This window comes from Sinohyriopsis cumingii, chromosome 7 (assembly GCF_028554795.1).
Source record: "Sinohyriopsis cumingii isolate HCF-2022 chromosome 7, ASM2855479v2, whole genome shotgun sequence".
Classification (NCBI taxonomy): Eukaryota; Metazoa; Mollusca; class Bivalvia; order Unionida; family Unionidae; genus Sinohyriopsis; species Sinohyriopsis cumingii.
Genome location: NC_142967.1, coordinates 49,745,522 through 49,768,381, shown reverse-complemented (window position 1 = coordinate 49,768,381; position 22,860 = coordinate 49,745,522). Strand labels below are relative to the sequence as shown.

The 22,860-nt window shown below is 38.9% G+C and overlaps 1 protein-coding gene across 1 annotated transcript; it reads left to right on the top strand.

Annotated features, from left to right (window-relative positions):
• Positions 1-14,225: 14,225 nt before the first annotated feature.
• On the top strand, positions 14,226-20,068 carry LOC149795192 (peptidoglycan-recognition protein SC2-like). The gene is made up of 3 exons (XM_089964928.1): positions 14,226-14,565; positions 16,115-16,309; positions 19,519-20,068. Exons 1-3 carry the CDS (start codon positions 14,241-14,243, stop codon positions 19,845-19,847), a joined length of 849 nt encoding a protein of 282 aa, XP_089821054.1. The 5' UTR covers positions 14,226-14,240; the 3' UTR covers positions 19,848-20,068.
• Positions 20,069-22,860: the final 2,792 nt, after the last annotated feature.

The following is a 22,860-nucleotide window of genomic DNA, read 5'->3' as shown; positions in this document are numbered from 1 at the left end:
CCAGATTGGTTAGGAGTCAAATGTTGGACATCACCGAGACCAGGGTTTTGAGGCTTGGACACAAGAGGTGGTCCAGTATGCACGAGAGTTATTCAAGGAAAAAAGTTACTTTTCAACCTGTGTTAGTGACGGTGCCAGAAGAACCCGTCACCCAGGACAGGACTGTCGTGGACAGGCCTGAAAGACCCTTTCGGGAGGACACTTGTGTGACCTTACCCCTACTATAGAACTGGTTAGAACTTTACCCAAAACATGTTGTACAGACACTTGTGTTTATTCCACGTTCATGGTTATCATGTGCCTTTTATTCTTGTACTTAAGCCTTTGGCTTTTATGCATTTTTGTCTTTCGTATTCATGTTTGAAACATTCAATAAACGTGTTCTGAAAAAGTATATAAACTCTTGTCTTGTTTGTTTTTCGTGTCACAAGTGACATTTCTCACACCATGGCTACCTCTGCTGTCTCTGCTCCCTCTTCCTCTACTGTCAAAGTCATCGACGAACACTTAGATCGTGCCAGTTGGGAGGCTTTGTATCTTCGCCATCCCTTTAACATGCTCATTGCTGGACCTAGCGGTTCAGGCAAAACCGAATTCGTCAAACGTTTGATCGAACATAAACATCATTTGATCGATCGACCCCCTCAACGAATCGTGTGGTGTTACAAAGAGTGGCAATTGGCGTACAGCCTCTTGCGAGAAAGTCAAGGCGATTCCATCGTGTTTGTGGAAGGCATTCCTAAAGAAGACGACGACATCGTCTCTGACTCCCGTCTAACCCATTTGGTCATTTTCGACGGCATGTTAGGAGAAGACGAAGAAGAAATTAAACTGTGGTTCACGCGCAAAGGGCATCACCGTAATGCCAGTGTCGTTTACATCACCCAAAATTTGTTTCAACAAAGTAAAGCTCATCGCACCATCAGTCTCAATGCGCATTACGTGGTCTTGTTTAAAAGCCCTCGAGATAAATCGCAAGTGCAAGTCTTAGCCAAACAGTTAGGAACGCCTTGGCTGACTCAGGCGTACGACGATGCCACTCAAACTCCACACGCCTATTTTCTCGTCGATTTGAAACCTACGACTCCCGAGGATTTGCGATTTCGTACCCAATTGTTTCACCACTGGTGCCAAGACGGAGGGCCTGTCCTGTACACGTCTCCGTCCTCGACTTCATTTCACTCCCCATAAAAAAACTATAAAAACCTCAGACCCTTTTTCGTCTGTCTCACTCTCAGTGCGAACATGACGTCCCTTCAGTCGCATCTTCCCGTCAAATTGATTCGTGCCTTGTATGGCATCAGTCGAGAAAAAGATCCACAAACACGAGCTCGTGTCTTAGAAGCTAGTCTCAAAGAAGTCTTACGATGGTTCACGGTGACGGCACGTCAATTACTCCAAGGAATCATTCAGATTCCTCATCAAACCAAACGCTTTTTCGATCGAAACAATGTCGCTTTGGTCCAACTGGCCGATTCCCGCATCGACACTCAAACCATAAAACAAATCATTTTGAAACCTGGAGGGAGCGGTACTCTAGGAGGGGTCATCATTCGCTCTCTCTTAAGATGGGATCCTAATGCCCCTAAAGTTATACCCAAGACAAAAGTCCAACGAAGCCCCAAGAAGAAAAAGACCAGGTCCCCAAGGAGAACTTCTCCAGTGGCAGGACCCTCCTCTGACCAGACACCACCACCCCGGAAAAAGAAAAGAAGCCCCCAGAAAAAGAAAAGTCCACAGAAAACTAGCCGCAAGAGAGGCACTTCGGCCAGGACGCAACCTTACACTCGCAAACCACGACCTGCCACGGCAGTGACTGCGTCTCCGGCAGCTTCACGTTTGTCCACTTCTCCGTTAATGACACCCAGAACTGAAGAGTACTTGGAGACGTTGATCACACCAAGAATTTCTCCGTTGATGACCCCCAAAAGAACTTCCCTAGTGGCAGGACCTTCCAATTTAGTGGCAGTGGCTGCTGCTCACAAAGTACCTTCTCCCAAAATGAAAGTTCAAGAAAGATCGGACATGTTACAAAGTTTACTGGATTTGTCCAAGCAAGAACTGGCTCGATTTAGTCCGTTACGTACCCCTGCACGACGTGTCACGCCTGTCCTCAAACTAATACGACGTCAAGACAATCAGTGGCGACGCGTTCCAGTATAAAAAACGCCTGTGACCAAGTCGGGTATCAGTGTTTTTTTGGATTCCTGAAGACTCAAAGATGTCACCCTCCAGAAAACCCCAAGGAAAGAAAAGGAAAGGACTGCCACCACGTTTAGCCAAACATGGGACATGTTATCTGTCCTGTCCAAAGCTTCTCCACCCCTACGAAAAAAACTCATTCAAACAGCCTCCAAAGAGGTCATCGATACCGTGTGCGAATGTTGTTTGAACGTTTTGAAAGGCACGATCCCTTTGTCCAAACACCAGAAACAATGCTTAAGCAAACATCGTCACGTTCTTCGCCAAATGGTTCAAAAGAAAATTCCCATTCGTCAAAATAAAGAAGATGTTAGTGCAACGTGGAGGTATTTTACCTCTCTTGTTAGGCCCCATACTGAAAGGAGTCTTGGGAACCATGTTAGGAGGACTGGTGGGAGCAAGATAAAAAGGCCTCGGAAGTTCCAAGATCTCAGAATCGACCCCTGACAACCCCATGGAAGGACGAAAACTAGCTTTAGTGCCTTACAAACGATGGATGGAATACCATCGGTGGCAAGAACAACACACCCCGCATTTACCTCCCAATCCCAATTTGAGCGAGATGTCCCAGTTACAACACGAATTGCAGTCCTTGATGGATCGCCAAGATTTGTCCGAAACAGAAAAATCACAAAAGTACGGTCAACTCTTGCAACGACTGCAACTCTTTCACCAGAAAGCTTTAGACGAAACAGCTCTACCCACTCTGAAAGATTTTAAGACCTTGATGAAAAGTCCAGCACCAGTACCAGTACCAGTACCACCAGTACCCGTGACCAAGACAGAAAAAGGAGAAGAAGAGGAAGGGTTTCAAACTCCACCAGAAAAAGTACGCAAGTTAACAACACCACCTACCTCCAGAATTGGATGGATTAAAAAGATGATGGCCACCCCTTCTTCCTCACAAGAGAAAAAGAAAGTGAAGACAGAAGTGAAGACAGAAGTGAAACAAGAACCGATATCCCCCGCTCAGACATCCTCCTCCTCTTCGACACCTATTGCTGGCCGCACACGCAAAGCATTGCAATCCAAGAAAGTACCCCAAGAGAAAAAGAGTAGCGTCCTCCAAGAGTGGGTGTCTTATTAACACACCAACCAACACAAAAAAATGGAAAAAGTCTTAGCCAGCATTTACTACGATCCCTCCAATCCTGCAGGTTACGCAGGAGTTCAAAAATTGTATCGTGCTGCCAAAACGCGACTGAAAAGTCTCCGTTTACCTCAAGTGCAACGATGGTTACAAGAACCAGCTACCTACACTTTACACAAACCCATTCGACGCAAGTTTGCCAGAAGTCGCACCCGAGTGGAAGGCATCGATCATCAATGGCAAGCCGATTTAGCCCATGTCTCTCATTTGGCCAGCTACAATCGTGGCTACAAATATTTGTTTTGTGTCAGCGACGTCTTTTCCAAATTTGCTTGGGTCGTACCCTTGACTTCCAAATCGAGCAGCGAGTTAGTGCGAGCCCTGCAACGGGTGTTGAAACAAAGCGGTCGTCACCCTCTTCGATGGCAAACGGACAAAGGTACCGAATTTCTGAACCAAGCTTTCCAAAAAGAATTAAAGAAACGTGACATTCATTTTTTTACCACCGAGAATCCCGAAACCAAAGCCAGCATCGTGGAACGTTTTCAACGCACTTTGAAAGAACGCATGTGGAAATATTTTACGCATCACCACACTCTGAAGTACATCGACATCTTACTGCACCTGGTGCAAGCGTACAACGAATCTTACCATCGAAGCATCGGACGTGCCCCGCAAGACGTGACTCCCGACAACGAAGTGCTGGTGTTTGAGCGCCTGTTTGGTACATCCCCGACGAGGGCTGTCCCCAAGAAAAGTGGAGTGTTGGCTGTAGGAGATTGGGTGCGCATTGGCAAAACCAAACGCACTTTCGACAAAGGTTACTTACCTAACTGGACGACCGAATTGTTTCGCGTCACTGGACGAGTGCATGGCCGTCATCCTGCCGTCTATAAATTGGAAGACATGAACGGAGAAGTGCTCAAAGGAACGTTTTGTTTGCCCGAGTTACAACGTGTCACCAAAAAAGAAGACGACGTGTACGACATCGAAAGCATTCTCGAACGCAGAACCCGTAAAGTGGGCAAACGACGTGTCAAAGAAGTCAAAGTACGTTGGAAAGGACATCCACCCAGTTTTGATTCTTGGATCGACGCTTCGCAAGTCATCGACTATAAAAGAAGTGACCATCATGCCCTTTCACACAGCAGACGCAGCTACGTCGACCACTCCTCCTTCACCTAGTTCTTCTGTGCAAGCTTTACAAAAACAACCCTTGTGGGTGTGGTGTGGAGAACGTGTGCCTAAAACGCAAATCGTCTTTTTCTGCCAAATCTTCGTGGTTTATTGTGTCATCGGGGCAGCCATCGCCAATTTGAGTTTGCAACAAGGAGACAAACAATTGTGGACCATTTTATTGAGCAGTTGCATCGGTTACCTGCTTCCTAATCCCTCCCTGAAATTCACCTCGAACGGGAACCCCGGGAACCTTGTGTCCAGTGCCAGTGCCAGTCACCACTTCAATCACAACCAGAACCCCATTTTAGACGGAGACACGCCTCTGACGTCCAGTAACCCCTCGGACAGCCACAGAACTCTGGAATTATGAGTCACCAAAACCAATTTTACTTAACCTTACCCAGTGACAGTTCCATGGAGGTGTTTCCCAAGAACACGTTGTGCTGTTACACGGCCAAATTACCTCAAGCCATCCAGTTAGATCATGAAGCCCATTGGGAAGTGGCTTTAGTAGAAATGATTCACCCGACCCAAGTCCTCAATGTCCTTCCCAATCAAAATTTTTTTGATGTGGAAGTTCATGACCAGCAAATGCAACAGTGGATGGATAGCAATGTCAAATATGACAAGAAAACCCGTACAAAAAAGTACACCACCTATCACTTGTTCATTCCCCCAGGCTATTATTTTAGTGGTCAACATTTGGTCAGCACCATAACCTCCAGGTTTAATGTCGTGTTTCTGAAAGCTTTGGAGCATGTCAACAAAAATGTCACCATGGAGTACCACAAAGCAACTCGTCGCTTCTTGATGAAATTTGAACGGAGTAAAATTCTGTCCATTTTATTTTGTCCTGAATTGTTTGACATGTTGGGCGGAGACATGGACATGAGAAAGACCATGATCAAGAAAAACGAATTACCCATCGTTTACGACAACGAGTCTTTTAGCAAGTTATTTCGTGCCCCGGTAGAACTGAACCAAGGACTGAATTTGATGTTCGTGTATTCCGATGTGGTGGAGTACAACGTGGTGGGACACACCTCCGTACCGTTACTGCGTGTTATTCCTTTCAAAGTGGATTCTGCCACGAACACTGACGAGGAAGGTGGAAACACTTACCACGTCCACCGCGAATTTGTCCATCCTCACTATTTGCCTGTCAGTAAGTCGTATTTGGACACGGTCAACATTGCTATAAAAGGAGATCTGGGACAAAATATTCCATTCACCAAAGGAAAAGTCACGGTGAAACTCCATTTTCGAAAACGGTTCTCTCACGACTCTTAAGTCATGTATCCAGTGTACCGAGGGGTTGCTCGACAGCGAGGACACGGCATAGGAGATATGTTAAAATCGGCCTTTCGTTCGGTGGCCCCGGTGTTGAAACCGATGGTGACACGCGGATTGCACGCCTTGAATGATGCGGCACTGACGCAAGGCAAAGAATTTCTCCAAAATGTCATCATCGACAAACAAAACCCTAAAGAAGCCTTCATGAGAGCAGGCAAAAATGTCTTGCTGCAAACGGGCAAAGACATTTTAGGCCAACGAGAAACACCTATAAATGCCCTGCACGCTACCGAGTCAGGCATTCAGCAAGGACAAGGCAGAAAGAGACGACGAAGAAAACACCCTTTCACCAGACTTCAAGCGAGAAAGGCCAAGAAAAGAAGAACCGTTCGAGACTTAGACGTTTTCGATTATTGAGAAAAGAGACAAAAAAATGATGCACCGAGAATCTTGCGCTTGTTCCAAGACGGAACTGGATCTGTTTGCCATGCCCCCCACAATGATGACGATGCAAGAATCCCAGTGGGTGGAATTTCACCCCGTCTCCTCACTGACCGATTCCGCTCCCATCGAGTTTGAAATCAAAGGACAGCCCGAAGATTACTTCGATCTGAATAGCAGTTACTTGTACCTGAAAGTCAAAATTCTAGATAAGACTGGAGGTGCTATAGACGATGAAGCAGTAGCTCCCGTCAACAATTTCATGCATTCCTTGTTCAGTGGAGTGGACTTGTATTTGAATAACAAACTGGTCAGTAGCAGCATGGATACTTACCCTTATCGTGCCTACCTGGAAAATCTCTTGACGTACGGAATAGATGCCAAGAACACTCATCTCAATGCCTGTGTGGTATGGGAAGCTGACGAACCTACCAAGTTTGAAATATTGGAAACTGATGAAAAGAAAGACAACAATGATGGATTTGTAGAACGAAGAAAGAGAATCACGGGAGCCGACACAAGTTTAGAACTGATGGATCGTTTGCATTTGGACATGTGGTTGCAAGAAAAGTATTTGCTGAACGGGGTGGATGTCCGCCTGAGACTGAATCGTAGCAGTGCCGCTTTCCATTTGATGGCTGATAGTGACGGTTACAAAACCAAAATCCTAGAAGCCAGACTCTACGTACGCCGTGTGGAAGTGTTACCTAAAGTGGGAAACGACATCAGTCAGACGTTGAGCAGAACGACCGCCAAGTATCCCATACGACGCGTGGAAGTGAAAACCTTCACCATTCCCAAGGGACAGCGATCCATGATCGAAGATCATCTGTTCCAAGGACAGTTACCCAAACGTTTGATCGTTGGTATCGTCGAGAATACAGCCTTCAACGGAGCTGCCGAAAAAAATCCTTTCTACTTTCAACACTTTGGCGTGTCCAAAATCGAAGTCAGTCGCGATGGCAAGACCTTGTGTACCCGACCTTTCGAACCTGACTTTAAAAAGAAGAATTACTTGAGATCGTACTTGTCCGTGTACGAAGCCACCGGACAGTTAGGAACCAATACCAGTCACGGTATTACGTACGAGGATTATGCAGGAGGCTACGCTTTGTGGGCTTTCGATTTCACTCCAGACCAAGGCAGCGACGAGGGACATTTCCACCCTATAAAATCCGGCCAGATTCGTGTGGAAATTCAGTTTAAAGACCGAGACCCTGATGAAACGGTGAACGTCATCCTGTATGCAGAATTCGATAATACCATAGAAATCAACAGTTTGAGAGAAGTCATCCTAGATTACTAGAAACCATGGATGACTGTTATCCCTCTTTACCTAGTGGAGAAACTTTTAGTGTTGCATTGTTGTTAAAAAATGTTAGAGTTGTTGTTGTTTAGTGTTAAGTGATTTTTGAATAAAAAATGTTGTGTTTTGAAAAAATTGTTTGATGTTATATTGTTGGATTATTGTTAAAAATGTTAGAGTTGTTGTTTAGTGTTAAGTGATTTTTGAATAAAAATGTTGTGTTTTGAAAAAAATGCCTTTGTCTTTTGTTTAGCTATAAGAATGTTGGATTGATGCTCTTTCATTTCTTACTATTCCTCTCATGACACTCACTAAACGTTGCGACTCAAAAACCGTGTGGGGGATGTTTTCCTTCACGTCCGCGCTTTGACTTTAAGAACCGGGTTGTTTCCAGTCTAACCATCCATTGTCGACTCATCCTCCTAAGAAGATGTGCTCCAAACTAGCTAAACTCAACGAGGCCTACGTGAATTTGCATAGGGTCAGACACAGTCTGATACCGAAGCCAGAAGAAATAGAGAATGTGAGAATGTTAAAAATCACTGAAGACCTGATAGAAGAGCTCTTCAGAGAAGAAATGAACAGGGAAAAAGAAGAATGGACAGAGAAGCACAGACTTCAGAGACAGCAGCAACAACAACAACAAGAGCAGCAGCAGCAACCTGAAGCTGACAGAGGCTTTGTCGATTGTCGTATCGACACCAAAGAGTTCTTCTTCTCTTTCCGAAGAAGCAGACCTACGCCAGAAAGTCTATCCTCAGAGGACATCGCATTCTTAGAAACTAAAAAGAATGCCATAGCAAACAAAAAAACAGCCCTTTTCAGGGCTACCCAACACTCTTGAAAAGAAATAACAATCGATTTGCCAATGTGTGAAGGCAGAGTAGTGTGAAAATAAACACTAACTCTTTTTTTAAAAAAATGTGAGGGTATGTGTTTGTGTTTGTAAGTGGTTAAGTAAGTTGGTATGGATAGTAGATTAAAATGATGTCTTTTTTTTTTTTTTTTTTTTGGTGTTTGAGGTGTAAATTTGGGGTTAGATTGGATTGCTTTGCGTATGTGGATAGTCTATTGAAGTGATTTATAAAAAAAAATTTAAAATAGTGATGGGTAGCATAAAAAGTGAGTGAGTGTTTCTTTTAGGTTCATTTGTTGTTGTTTTTTGGTCATGATGTAGGTAAGATCAATTTTATGTTTTTAGGGGATGTTTTCCTTCACGTCCGCGCTTTCACTATAAATTGAAACTCGTTCGGCAGTCCAGCTACCCTTGTTGATTGATCAACACCAAAAATGAACACGAGACTGGAGAAACTGTTGGAACTTCATGTGCATCTGGAATATGCCAGGCGCATATTAAATGAACTGGCCGCGGAAGCCATTGTGGAGGAGGGAAGGATAAGAGAGGAGGAGGAAAGAAGAAACAAAGAAGAGGAGGAGAGAAGATATAAAAAAGAAGAGGAACGAAGATACAAAGAGGAGGAGAGAAGATACAAAGAAGAGGAGGAGGAGGAAAAGGAGAGAAGAAGAAGAAATTTCAGAATCCCAGAGAGCGAAAATTGGGATCCTGAAGCGACATATCCTGCCTCTGCTCTCTCCCCCAAAAAGGTAAAAAGTAACTGGGGGACAAGATGTGTATGCGGCGCCAGGCCTGGAAGGTGTCACCATTAACCAGATGTCCATGAAGTTCCAATAAAAAAAACAGCCCTTTTCAGGGCTACCCAATACTCTAGAAAAGAAATAACGATCGATTTGCCAGTGTGTGTAGGTAGAGTAGTGTGATTATAAACACTAACTCTTTTTTAAGATAGTGTGAGAGTATGTGTTTGTGTGTTGGTGCTTGTAAGAGCTAAGGTATGTTTGTGGGAACAGTAGATTATGGGTTTCTTTATTGTTTCTTAGCGTAGGTGAAGAGTATAGTTAGGGTTCTGTAAGCGCTCACGTACGATTGTGTGGATAGTAGATTATGGATTAGTTTATTGTTCTTAGCGTATGTGGAGAGTATAGTTTGGGTTTTGTAACCGCTCACGTACGATTGTGTGGATAGTAGATTATGGATTTGTTTATTGTTTCTTAGCGTATGTGTTTGTGTGTTTGTGTTTGTGTGTTTGTGTTTGTGTTTGTACCCGCTCACGTACGATTGTGTGAATAGTAGATTATGGATTTGTTTATTGTTCTTAGCGTATGTGAAGAGTATAGTTTGGGTTTTGTAAGCGCTCACGTAAGATTGTGTGGATAGTAGATTATGGATTTTGTTTATTGTTTCTTAGCGTATGTGGAGAGTATAGTTTGGGTTTTTATTATATGAAATGAGAAAGTATAGTTTGGGTTTTATTATATGAAATGAAAAAGTAGGGGGATGTTTTCCTTCACGTCCGCGCTTTTCGTATAAGAACCCACAGTATTCGTCGTTCAAACCATTCTGCAAAGAATAAAAAAAGAAGATGGCTTCTAACCAAATGGACAAAATGGAAAAATTGCAAAACGTCCTCGACAATTTAGGAATGATAGAGCAAATGTTGGTTAACCTAAACGAGGATCACTATTCTTATAGTCCCCATCGAGTGAAGATGGAGATAAAGAATTTACGAAAAATGAAGGTAATCATCAGTGATCTGTTGAAAGAAATAAAGGACGAGAAGGAGGATGAAGAGGAAAGGATAAGGATGAGAGCATGGAATGAAAAAATTGAAAAAGAAGAAGAAAATGAAAAGAGGAAGAAAGAAGAGGAGGAAGAGAAGAAGAAAGAAGTGCAGGAGAAAAAAAAGAAAGAAAAGAAGAGAAAGTTGTTGTTGTTGTTGTTGTTGTTGTTGTTGTAGGGTTTAACGCCATTTTTCAGCACACGATAGGCTATACATGGCGGCCAGTATTAATGGTGGAGGAAGAACCCGAGAAATCCACGGAAAGAACCACCGACCCTCGAGAAGCTACTGGCAAGCTTTCTCACATACCCACATTGGCCGAATCCGAGACTCGAACCTACGCATACAGAGGTGAGATGGCAGTGATCCGTAACGGAGAGCGCTTTAGACCACTCGGCCACTCGGGGCCCCAAAAGAAGAGAAAGAGTGTTGGAGATAAAATAAGAACTTGGTGGAGAAAAAGAAGAAACTAGAAGCAGAAGAAGAAGAAGAAAACCCAAAGGCCCTTTTCAGGGCCAGCCATATTTCTCGAAAAGAGATAGCCTTTCCATTGCCTACCCCTTTTTTTTAATTTAAATTTAAATTTAAATTTAAAAAAATTAAAAAAAAAAAAATCCCAAAAGCCCAAACTCTATTCCCCATGTTTATTTCCCTTGTCCCTAGACAGACCCAAACTCTATGTTAAATTCCCATTGTCCCTAAAGTGACCCCCGATTTCTCTCCATGTTAAATTTCCATTGTCCCTAATCTGACCCAGGGGTCTTTTTAATGCTAAGTCCCATTGTCCCTAATGTGCCCCACTTTACTACTAGGAGCAGTATCTATTCTTATTGTCACGTGGTTTAGCGGTAGGCTATATCATTGAAAATGCAATGTTTCTGTGCTGACTTTTGTAATAATAACAATAATACGATGAAAAACTACAAATCAGTAGCAATTATAGGTGAGCCAGTAAATAATGGGTTAAAAAGGAAAATACAACTTCTAAGTGGTCCAGAGACCTATAAGTATTTGTGTCATGGAGATATAGTGTAAGTCCAGAAAATGTTCTGGATGCGGAATTTGTTTTAAAGTGCTAAAAATATGATTGATCTTGGCGCCTTCAGGTACTTTTGTTTTTAACAATAGAAGTGGTCCATTAAATATTCTTGCGTACGATTAAGTAACGTTATGTTGTAAAATTATGGTTCTTCCAACACGAAATATCACTATTAGAAATTTGATAGCATTGTTGTTCTTAAAAAACAGGAATGCTCTAGAAATGTTTTCATATGGAAATACGAGGTTTTAGAGGAGGGTTTTAATTCACTATGATTGGCTAAGTACTTTCTATAAATTTTGTTGTAGTTTGTTCCGAAGAGCATTATCACATTTGTACAAAAGAAAACTATCGCTATGTTTATTCCTTTTATACAATCGCGCTGAATAAGTTAAACCACTGACTATTTATTTTTACTAGATCATACTTTCTCTCTCTCTCTCACGCTCTCTCTCTCTCTCTCTTGAACTGAGAGTTTGTCACTCTTCAGAGATATATATACTATAGCACAAGTGTATTTGTTATTTACGTGTTTTGTAACATGCAGCAGTTTGCCAGTCATAGTTTACTGCCTGTAAGTCCTTACATTTTGTGAACACGATAGTGACAGAGCTTATAGCTAAAGCACAAACGAAATACACTCTTGGATAAATGGAAAAATTGATTATTTCAGTACGTATTCAATTTTCATCGTATATAAATGTATTCATCAATTAGTATGGTTTAAGTATGTTCTTTTTATCACGACAAAGGCGGAAGAAATAGCGTCGAATTATTTTGTGCTTGAATCAGTCAATATACTACTACAAACCTGCCAACACTTACGATTTTGCCGTAAGTCTTACGAAAACTACCCTTAAAGTACGGACTTAAGGCATACACGCAAAAGCTACGGAAAAATTATCGTTGCCGAAAAGTCCGGATAATTGGTTCATCCGTGTTTTATTTGGATCCGGGTTTCATCTTACCAGACTAACTTTAAAAAAAGCACCATGAAGTTTTAAAATGCACCTATTTGTTCATGTGAAGGGTCTGCACGATCAAACTGTTGGTTATATAATTTTCAAAATGGCGTCTAGAACGTGCTGCAAGTTTAAGGGGAAAATAAGCTTTCTTGAAAAGTGTTACTAATCAACACAGAAGAATAAAAAGGAGTACTCAGATTTTTGTGAATAAACGCTGGAAAGAAAACAATTATGAAAATTGGACATCACGTGTCAATTGGAGTATATCTCGGGACGGGAGATATGATTACCATCGTCGTGTGAAATGGAAAACAATTTCTAAGAATTGTGTCAAGCTGAGAGATAGCAACATGCCATTGAGCTGCATAGGGTTTGGAACTAAAGTTTGTGCAACTGTACTAATGGTAAATAAAGTCCACGCGTACTTTACAAACTTTTCAGTTTGAACATAATATTTATCATCGATGCATCGAACTTTTAATTACGTTTTCCAGCTTTACAATAACAGTTCTTAATATTTTTTTTATACCTTACTGAAAACTGGTCAATCTCACCGAACAAAATCAACTGCCTTACTGAGACGGACTCGTCAGGGTTGTCAGGTCTTAGATGAAAATCGTAACAGGTTGGTTTGGGTCTGCGTTAAGTTTGAAATACAATGTTTTGGGGAGTTTTTTGTTTTGTCTTGGTTTTGGGTTTTGTGACAAATTTCTAATTCATATCTTGATTATCAAGGATTAAAATGCAGTACAAATTGGTCCATATTACAAATACATTTATAAAATAGTTTGATATGGAGGAATATAATTCCGTATTATAAATAAAAGACATATAAGCTTCATGTCTAAGAAAAAAAATATTCATAGAAAAGGGTAACAATACCGTATGTAACTGATACATTTTTATGGTGACAAAAAGCTTTATGTTTCTAAACGATGAATGAACATAGGACCGACTGCCTAAAATTAGTGTAACTTTAAATCATGCATGGTTTTACAAGTCTTTCATTTACGTCATATGCATAGTTATTTATGATTAAGAAGTCAGGAATGTGTACAATCGCCGTAATGAAAATATAGATCCATATTATCTTATACTGGGAAAAGACACAAGGCAACACTAGATATCAATATCTCAGTCAGTTGTCTTTAAATAGAACAGACCATCATTCCGGTTTTACTACAAAGGGGAACGGTACAGAGCAAGTGTCAGACCACAGCCATGAAGACTATACTAGTAATGATCGCGTGTTGGACTCGGTAAAGTGGTTTTCATAGTTAAACAAAACGTTATATTCACGATACTAATACACCATGTATGTTTAAAAACATTTTTTTTATTAAAGTTACGCAATTGCTGAGCTCCTATTTATTATCAGCCTAGTGTGTGTTCTTCTAACCTGTAATTTGAAGACTTTTGATCAGACAGAGGCAAATGACATGCTTTATTATGTCTTCTTTTCATTTCGACTTGAAAACGGTTTTCATCTGATAAGTTTATATTGATATTTATTTCGGAATCGTTTACGTTATTTTCAGTGACAGGTGTCTTTTGCCATTTTTATTTCGAAGTCGTGACATTTATTTTAGTGACGTAGTAGTAGTGTGGCTTGCCATGCATGATATAAGGCAGTGGTCTCAAACACGCGGCCCGCAAGGGTATATTGTGCGGCCCGCGACTCATTTTGGGATTTTCAAAAAATTGACAATTCATTTATTTCTTTTTCTCTCGCCGCCGTTTGAAGTCTAAGCTAAGTAGCCAGAACAAATAAATAAATAAATAAATAAATAAATAAATGGATTAAATAAAATTTGTACAGCACTATGTTCTTATGATATTGTTTTTTATTAACTTTTTATCATTTTAAAAAATACATCTGATGATGCGGCCGTCGGGTTACTTTACAAGTCCTCATCTGGCCTTCAGGGCAATTTGAGTTTGAGACCCCTGATATAAGGTGAGTCTTAGAATCTTGAAAAAGAAATGGGATAGTTTCTACCTACTTATAAATGCAATATTGCATTCCAGTGGAGGAACCTGGGTTGGAGGAATGTATGGCTAAAATGAGCTGGTAAATGACAAGACAATGGCTGATGAAATCGTTAGGTTAGGCTGCTTTCCTGGAAGATTTTGTTGTAATTTTTGCCAATATTGTATGTTACATCTTTTAGATTGTACGACAATAATTTCTCTTTATAACAATAATAATAATAATAATAATAATAATCATCAACATCATCATCATCATCATCATCATCGTCATCGTGTTTTAGGCGACGACTCTGGATGTTTGTCTCAGGGCGGAACTTGCCAGGAGGACAGTCTCCAGTGTAGCGGACATTACGTCAGCGGACTTTGCACTGGGAGTGCGACACGAAGATGCTGTTTACATGGCGGCACTGGCAGCTCTGGTTCGTCATAGCTATTCCGAACCTATTAATTGCAACCTGTTATCATCTGAAAATTTGTTGTTTTATGGTCTTCCTAATTGCACATATATTTTAAAGTCTAAGCATAATTTGAATTACCTTTGATCATATCACCTTAATTTCTTACCTTTGTTACTTACGAAATCCAAAATGTGATATTTAACATGTTATTTTAAATAGGTAATGATCTATTATCGTGGCGCTCTACAGTTTTGTATTTTGCATGATTGGGTTAAAATCGTACCAGATTCATTGATGAATGAATGTGAAATTTAATCTTAGTTCTATGAAATAAGTCCAACTGCATAATTTATCTATCGTTATAATGTGGAGAAAATATGTGGAGTCTTGTGAGCGTGTCTTTTCTAGCATATGCAAATAAACTTTGACTTTTTCATTACTTATATTGCTAAGTAATGTTAAGTTGAAATAAAATTTACTTATACTAAGCAAAAGTATGTGTCGCAAGTGATACGTATACTTTTTCATGAAGTGGCTAAATTCTGACAATATGTGCAACGAGGGTAAGAATATGTTCCACTTCCGTCAATGAAATGTTGATAGGATGGATATTTATCAACAAAATATAGTAAACACGATTTCGTCTTCTCTTAAAAGCAATAAACAATTTGTAACACTAGTAATCCAGTATTTTAATTAATATATTGCCTATTTTTAACGTTAGTGTGTTCAAACAAATGTAATTGTTCTCAGTGCCAAACAAAAATCTGTATCGGACCCAGAAAAAGTGTTTGTGCGGCAGCAGTCACAAACTCTCAAGAAGGTTATGTGTTGTGGCCATTTTTTATTTATTATGATTTGGTTGCATAAAATATTAGTTTTTGATTGAAGCATGGTTAAGTTGATCCTGACATACCCGAGTAAAATGACATTAACGAACGTGACGAACCAGTACGGCAATAATCAAATCCAAAATCATGGGGAAAATACGAAGAGACGCATTTTGGTGATAGAATACGCACGCTGTATGAATTTAGAAATGAAATAAGAAAAACACCAGGTACTCAATTGCATATGTTAAATTAAATATTATTATTCACATCTGAGGAAGCAAATATTTAAAATAGTACATACTTGTATTTCACTTCAAATGTGTAAACAATATATTGCACTATCTAGTCATACCAGATATCATAGTACGTTTTGGAGATCTATGACCAAAAGTTTTGCATTTTGCATAGAGTTAGATTTATAAAGAAATTTAATTTCCCACGTTTACGCACTACTTATTTTGGTTATTGCGTGAAATTAGGAGACGCGTGCAAGTGATGTCTTGAGCTTAGTTGCATAAGTGATTGTTAAGTGAAAGAGCACAAAGACAGTTCATCTGATCAAACTACATTCTTTCATACCAAGTGACACACAATGAGACTGCCTTCCTTGGAATAAATACAAAGAAGAAAATGAAACCAGAGTAATCAAATAAATTGCATAAAACGGTTTACGGAATTATTGAGTAATCTAATTTATGACATGTGGGTGTGAATGATGATGCAGAGTTTAATTTCAGGCACAGGATCTTGTGCTAACGTGAAGATCGTGTCCCGGTCGGAATGGGGTGCTGCCGCGCCAAAGTCTGTTTCCAGCCTCCATTTACCCGTCAGTCTGGTATTTATTCACCACACCGAGACCCCAGCCTGTCACGATGCGGCCAGCTGTAGGTCCCGAGTGCAGAATATACAACATTATCACATGGTAACGAATGGTAAGTAAATACAATCTGCTTCATTAATATAATGTTAGCGATGTCTTGTTTTCATGAATTTAGAATCGTAGATTTTCATGTTACTTGCAACCCCATTACATGCATTAGTAACCTCGAGATCATAAATATGTCGTATATGTGAATAGTCTGAAGTGTAAATTGACAGGTGCAGCTATCCAAACGCAGAGAACAAACATTTAAAAATAGCACAGATGTCGCAGCTACGCATCTCTCTTCACTAACTATACTCAGACGCCTCGAAACGTTTCCACTGGAAGTTCGTTTGAGTGATACAGTTTGTATTAAATGGAGAAAACAGGACACGCATGACAAAAATGGCATCATCATATAGCAGAATGATAACAACAAAAATATATCCCCAGAAAGGTCATCGAATTAATGCCATTCTTACAATAGTGACGTCATACAAATAACGGTTACTCTGAATTAAGTCCAGAAACTCTGAGTTGTGGTTATTGGCGGTATTCTCACATCCGGTGCTGTGCATGATGGGTATAAAGTATACAATTCCTATACCTTGTGCAAAGAATACAGTTTATAGTTTTCCGGGTTTCGAGATCTCATTACGGCTCATACTGGTTTAACTTTCATGGCTGCCATAAATCAATTGTGGTACTGAAGTCATCTAAGACTTTGTCTATGCACAGTTTTACTCGTGCACCCTGAATGAAACCTATCTTGCTTCCCTTGTCTACGATTTAATTCCAATAATAAAAGAATGAAAAAGAATCAGACATCGCGGCTCAGATGTACTTCATTGTGACGTTTTGAAAGTACAATATACATTGATAGAATTATTAAAGTAGCACTTGCAAGCAGCCATTTACAATAAAGGCTCAAGGAAGATTAGGAAATATACGCATATAATTATGGCGATGATCCCCCTCCAAATATTGTGACGTTTTGGTACACTGTGACCTTTGCTCATTTCCTACATTTTCTGCCTTGAAGTTGTACTCCATTATTGCAAGTAAAGAATGCCTGATTTTATTTTCTCTTTCATATTGCACAAAAAAGTTTACATTATGCCTTAAGACATTTAATAGAAAGATTGCACTCAGTGCAGTCTAAACTGAGTTTGATAATGTTATCGAAAAGTCTTGTTTTCTCCAGGTGGAAGCATTTCATCACCAAATTTATCGCTAAGTGGCAGTAGCCTTTAATCCAAAAAATGGAGATAAACCTACTTCAAGACCATACAATCGACCTGACGAGATTGTATCCGAATAGCGGTTTGCAGATATCAACATTTTGATTCCATCCCGTGTGCAATGCTTGCTTCAGAAAATTAAAGATGTCGCAATAAGCACGACGTGAGGAGGATGTTAAACTAACGGACTCGGGATGAAGGGGTGGGGGTGGGAAGCTCGGCATCGTTTTCGTTTGACATCGGGTTTTCAACAACAGGCCCTGGTTTGACTTTATAACGATAAAAGTGAAGTAGCGGTTTGACTAAGGCTGTTCCAGGGGCCAACTACATACCTAGTATGGTAGTGGTGGTGTTGCATTGCGGGTATTTTGCACCTCCATATTTGACTGAAAACTGTCGATTAAAAGTAATTTATTCAATGTGCACGTATTTTGACGAGTTTTAATGCAAACATACCTAGTGTACCAAAGTCAGCAGGTTCCCAGAGTATTATCGTTGCTAATTAATCTTTCAAAGTGATGCTCATAACTTTAAACACCTCAAATGATGATCGATTGGTTGAATTGAAAGTACACGTCATAGAATACCCAAACAAAGATTACTGATAACTTGTTGTCTTTGGTACAGATCATCATTTACCTGACAGGTTAAAATAATACAAAAGTTAAAGCAATACGTACTTTAAATAGAATCGAACATTCGTCATATTGTCTTACAATTTCCCGAATGCATCATATCCGATGACATAGTTTATAGGGGGAGTGTTTAATCAGAACTTCATCTGCGTTTTATTCTGCATGTAAGAACAAGACATTCGCTGTAAATTGTAATCATTTTCAACAGCCCTCAAGCCAGTTGTTGTTGTTTTATCATAATAACTTAATTGAAGGCACACTAATTTGATGACGTGTTGTCGTAATAAGAAAGTAAAATTGAAACTGAATGACTTATTCCATTTTGGTTTCATAAAATGTCTAGGAAAAACGTTAAAGACCATTCGAAACGTCGCCTGGTGTTATCTTTACCACATGTCATTCTATAAAAATATATTTATCTATAATTTAACTGGATATCCGTCCACTAAAAGCATAACAACTTGGGAAGAATCATTACGATTACAAGTCCGTCACAAAGAGAGCGTTGAGGACATTTGCCCGTGTCTTGCATAATAGAACATATTAAGAACATCATTATAACCTGATGGGATTTTTAACACAGGATAATTTTGCACATTTGTATTAATGTTTTGACCAAAAGGAAATCCCTCAAACATATGAGCTATGCTAAGGAATGTTTTGATAATTTTGACGTCAGACAAAAGTTCAGTTAACAATGTACAGATGTAAATACATGTACACTCTGGTCGTTCTCAGTCATTTCTGAAGTAAAACAACAAAGTCAGGTGTAAATAGTGATCATTATAAACTGCCTTCCTGCCCGTTGATGCACTGGCGCCACACTGATTGAGTGAAGTTTCGTTACTGACAGAAACGTAATGATTATTTTCATGCTATGGAAATATAAAGATTTTATTCGTGAATATTTTACTCCAAAGTTCATGCAGTTGGATATATTAGTCGAATTTATTTGTCTGTTATTAAAAATGACTTTTCTATGTTTTCCATAATAAAATTGGCTCCATCAGGCTAATTGTTTTTCTACACGTTTTACAAGATGGCGAACGTTTCTATTTACATGTATTGCTTTCATCACATCACCTTGATTATTGGTAAATTTTATGATGGTTAAAGTCATAAATTATAATACCTCAGAATGTATTTCAGGAGTGTAATTTTCTCCTCAAGTGCTCTCTATATCTGTGTATGAATGTTATTCTTATCATATGATTTGCTCGTCATAACCAACTATGCTGAACAGACGTATCATTATGGATATGCTGTTCGATAAGAGTTGCATGTAAACATGTAATAATGGCAAACCTATGAAGAGTTTTCTCATGTCAATTTGAAATCGTTAAACAACCAGCAGCTTTGGCCTTTTATTTATATTCTAATATGTTTATTTTGTTTTTATGCAGGTTGGGCTGATATTGGTTACAGTTTCCTAGTTGCAGAAGACGGTACTATTTACGAAGGGCGAGGATGGGATCGAGTTGGGGCACATACTGAGGGATACAACTCACGCGGAATAGCTTTTTCCTTTATTGGAAGTTATTCCGGTGGTAAGCCACCTGCTGCTGCACTTACTGCTGTCAAAAACATGATTCAATGCGGAATCTCACTTGGAAAAGTGACCAGTGGCTATCATCTGTACGGTCACAGAGACGTGAATCAAACTTCATGTCCTGGCGATGCTTTATACCATGAAATCCAAACGTGGCCTCACTACAGCCATACGAAACCATAAAAATGAATGAGTTCCTAGATCATTGAAAGAATTAATATGTCCGATCAGCTATATTGTTTTTGAAGTAATTTTCAAAATGATTATATTATTCCAACCTAGATTTTAACACGTTTTCTATAAATTCTAACATACATAATTCGACTATCAACATTTTCAAGAATCCATGCTTCTGGGACGATTCATATAATATACAGAATTAATAAACGGAATACATTTTTCGATACCATGTTGTTGTTTTTCTTTTCGGGGATAGGGGTCTGATAGCCAGAAAGAAAAGGATGTACCAGAACATATATAACGTTTAGTATACTCTGGCAAAGTTAATATTTATTTATTTTTAAAAAAACTGCTGAATTAAGTATGCTTTAGACAATTTGGAGTTCATTTCTTGAGCACACGGGAACAACCATTTCCTTCAGTGTTCTGCTATGTTTCCCTAATATCAGTTAATAAGAATTCTCAGTTATTGTAAATAAAATATTGCATGGAGGCATGTCACCATTGTCTCCCTTGTGCTTTTCTGCCAAATTGGTTGTATGTTCTCCGTATACTTATAACAGAGGTAACAAATCACAATGTTAAATCTTCATCAAACCCAGTGTAAAATATAAAAGTTACATGACATATACTTGTCATGTTTAACCTGCCTCGTCAACAAGATTTGTTTAGTCCAGAACAAAACGAATGAACCTGTACGGTCGCAAAATAAACAGTTCTTCATTTTACAGTGATGAGGTAATTATTGCAGATGAATTACATAACTTACATTATCTAATTCATTACGTCATAATTATGATACGATCTGGAACAGTATGTGCACGAACCAGTATGTTGTTCTGTGTTCGTGGCTTGTTATTTGATACAATGTATAATCTTCTCGCAATCGGAAGGATTCTCATATCTTCCATACTACGTAAAGTTTCCTGACTCTAAAAAGAATCAAACAGGCCAGGATTCAGATTGTAAGTTATGCAAAATTGACAGTGGTTCAAAATCCTCTATGGAGTAGTTTTGCTATAACGAAAACGTGTTTCGCCCATGGATTTAAAGAGAATTTCAATTCAGGAGTGCAATTAAAATGATTGTAGAAACATGCCGACTTACTTTATGTAAAAAACGAATCAGCGACAAATCCTACCCACAGTACTTGTAAATAAATGACGAGTTCTGTGTCAGAGATGGTTAGAAGGAGCTCAAATTCTCCTAGTCGGCTCTCTCAGGAATTGACAAACTTAAGAGGCCATATTCAGTTTTGCTATAAAAAAGATAATTAAAAGGTGAAATTTTAAAGTGTCAAAGGTTAAAAAATCCAAAAGTGCGAGGATTATAACATGGAGATGCAATATATTAAATGAAACGGTCTTGAACATATCACATATCATATTGAAACAGTCTTAGCAACACATTCGACTTATTCAAAACATTCTTAAATCTCGTCGTACGTTCAGAACATTCTTTCTCTGCATTTTGTGAGCCATTGCAGAGATATTGTGCGATGGCTGAAAGGTCTACAATTCGCGTTAGGAAAAGTATTTGTGTCAGATTTGAAATTAATGCATATTCCTAACTTTAAGGCTGTAACATGTCTTATAATCATTGAACTCTGGGAAGCATTATATATTTCTCATTTATCGCTATGGTCTATTACAATTACTGTCGTCCTTAAGAATACATTCCTTGCTGTAATCTTGTTATAAATCGACATTTGACAGATGATCATGATATAGTTAAAGACGTTCTCATTTTCGGTGTTTGCCAAATCTAGGCATGATATTACGTCAGCACTGGGCATGCGTCACGGAGATGCTGCGTGCATGGATGCACTGGTTAGTCTTGACAAGGTTTCTGATTTATTAAGTTTCATACGAATCAATGCATTTTTAGCTTTGATTAATAATGCTTTGATGGTAAAAGGCATAGTTGAAAAATCTCGTCCAATAAAGCATGTGTCGCATATTACACTTAAAACTGAAACGTAAAGAAATGTAATAACTTTGTTAACAGAACAATATGATGGTTGTACGTAAGACAAGAAAAGAATTCTTTATTTCAGACTACATAGCCCATACTTATCTAAATTATATATATATATATATATATATATATATATATATATATATATATATATATATATATATATATATAGAAAGTAAAAAAATTGTAAACATAAAATAACATATATATCATATAACTAACTGACATTCATAGCATAAATCATAATCTATAAATGATGATTGATATTGCCATGCCGGGTGATAGGTAGTTGTAATATCGACCTTGAATTACAAATTGCAATGGATCTGTGAATTCAACCTATATTCAACAATCTCCGCACAACAAAACTTATTGGTTGCATATGTTACAAACGCATTGATAATATCTTCAAAGATGGCTACTGATACAATGCATTAACATGGTCCCCATCATTATGCTATCTATTTATCCCTTTTCGGATTGGCTGTCATGTAGAATTGTTACGATTCTATGATCATAAGTAAGTAAGAAAGAAGCAAGATGAACAAGTGTATAAACCTTGATAAATGATTTAATTATCATAAACGAAAATGTGAGAGGAATTTACAGTATTATGAAGTGAATCCAAAATAATCCTGAAAAAGTTGTAATTTTAAAGTGTCAAGGGTTAAACAAATCCAAAAGTGCGAGGATTATAAAATGGAGGTGTATTATAGTATTATGAAATGAATCCCAAATAATCCTGAAAAAGTTATATTAAAGTCTAAAAGATTGAAAAGTTCCGTATAACTTTCATGACTGGAAATGTACTGGTCTGCCAAGAATCGTTACGTTGTCAAGATGGCGGAGAGTAGTGTGAGAAGCGTTGCATTTCCGGTGTGTGTATTGGGGATATGTCTATTCTTCGTGCGTTTGCAATGTAAGTGGGCTTTTATTTCGCCAGACGTATTGATGCCTGAAGGTGAACTTTAACCTTTGTTCAAAGAAATTGATCCCAACTACATATATATCTCAATGAAATATATTCGAAATGAAATAT

Coding starts and splice junctions, on each gene's coding strand:
- LOC149795192 (XM_089964928.1), top strand. CDS start 14,241: ATGGCTGATGAAATCGTTAGGTTAGGCTGCTTTCCTGGAAGATTTTGT. Junction 14,566..16,114: donor TGGCGGCACTGGCAGCTCTG/GTTCGTCATAGC, acceptor GTTTAATTTCAG/GCACAGGATCTTGTGCTAAC. Junction 16,310..19,518: donor TTATCACATGGTAACGAATG/GTAAGTAAATAC, acceptor GTTTTTATGCAG/GTTGGGCTGATATTGGTTAC.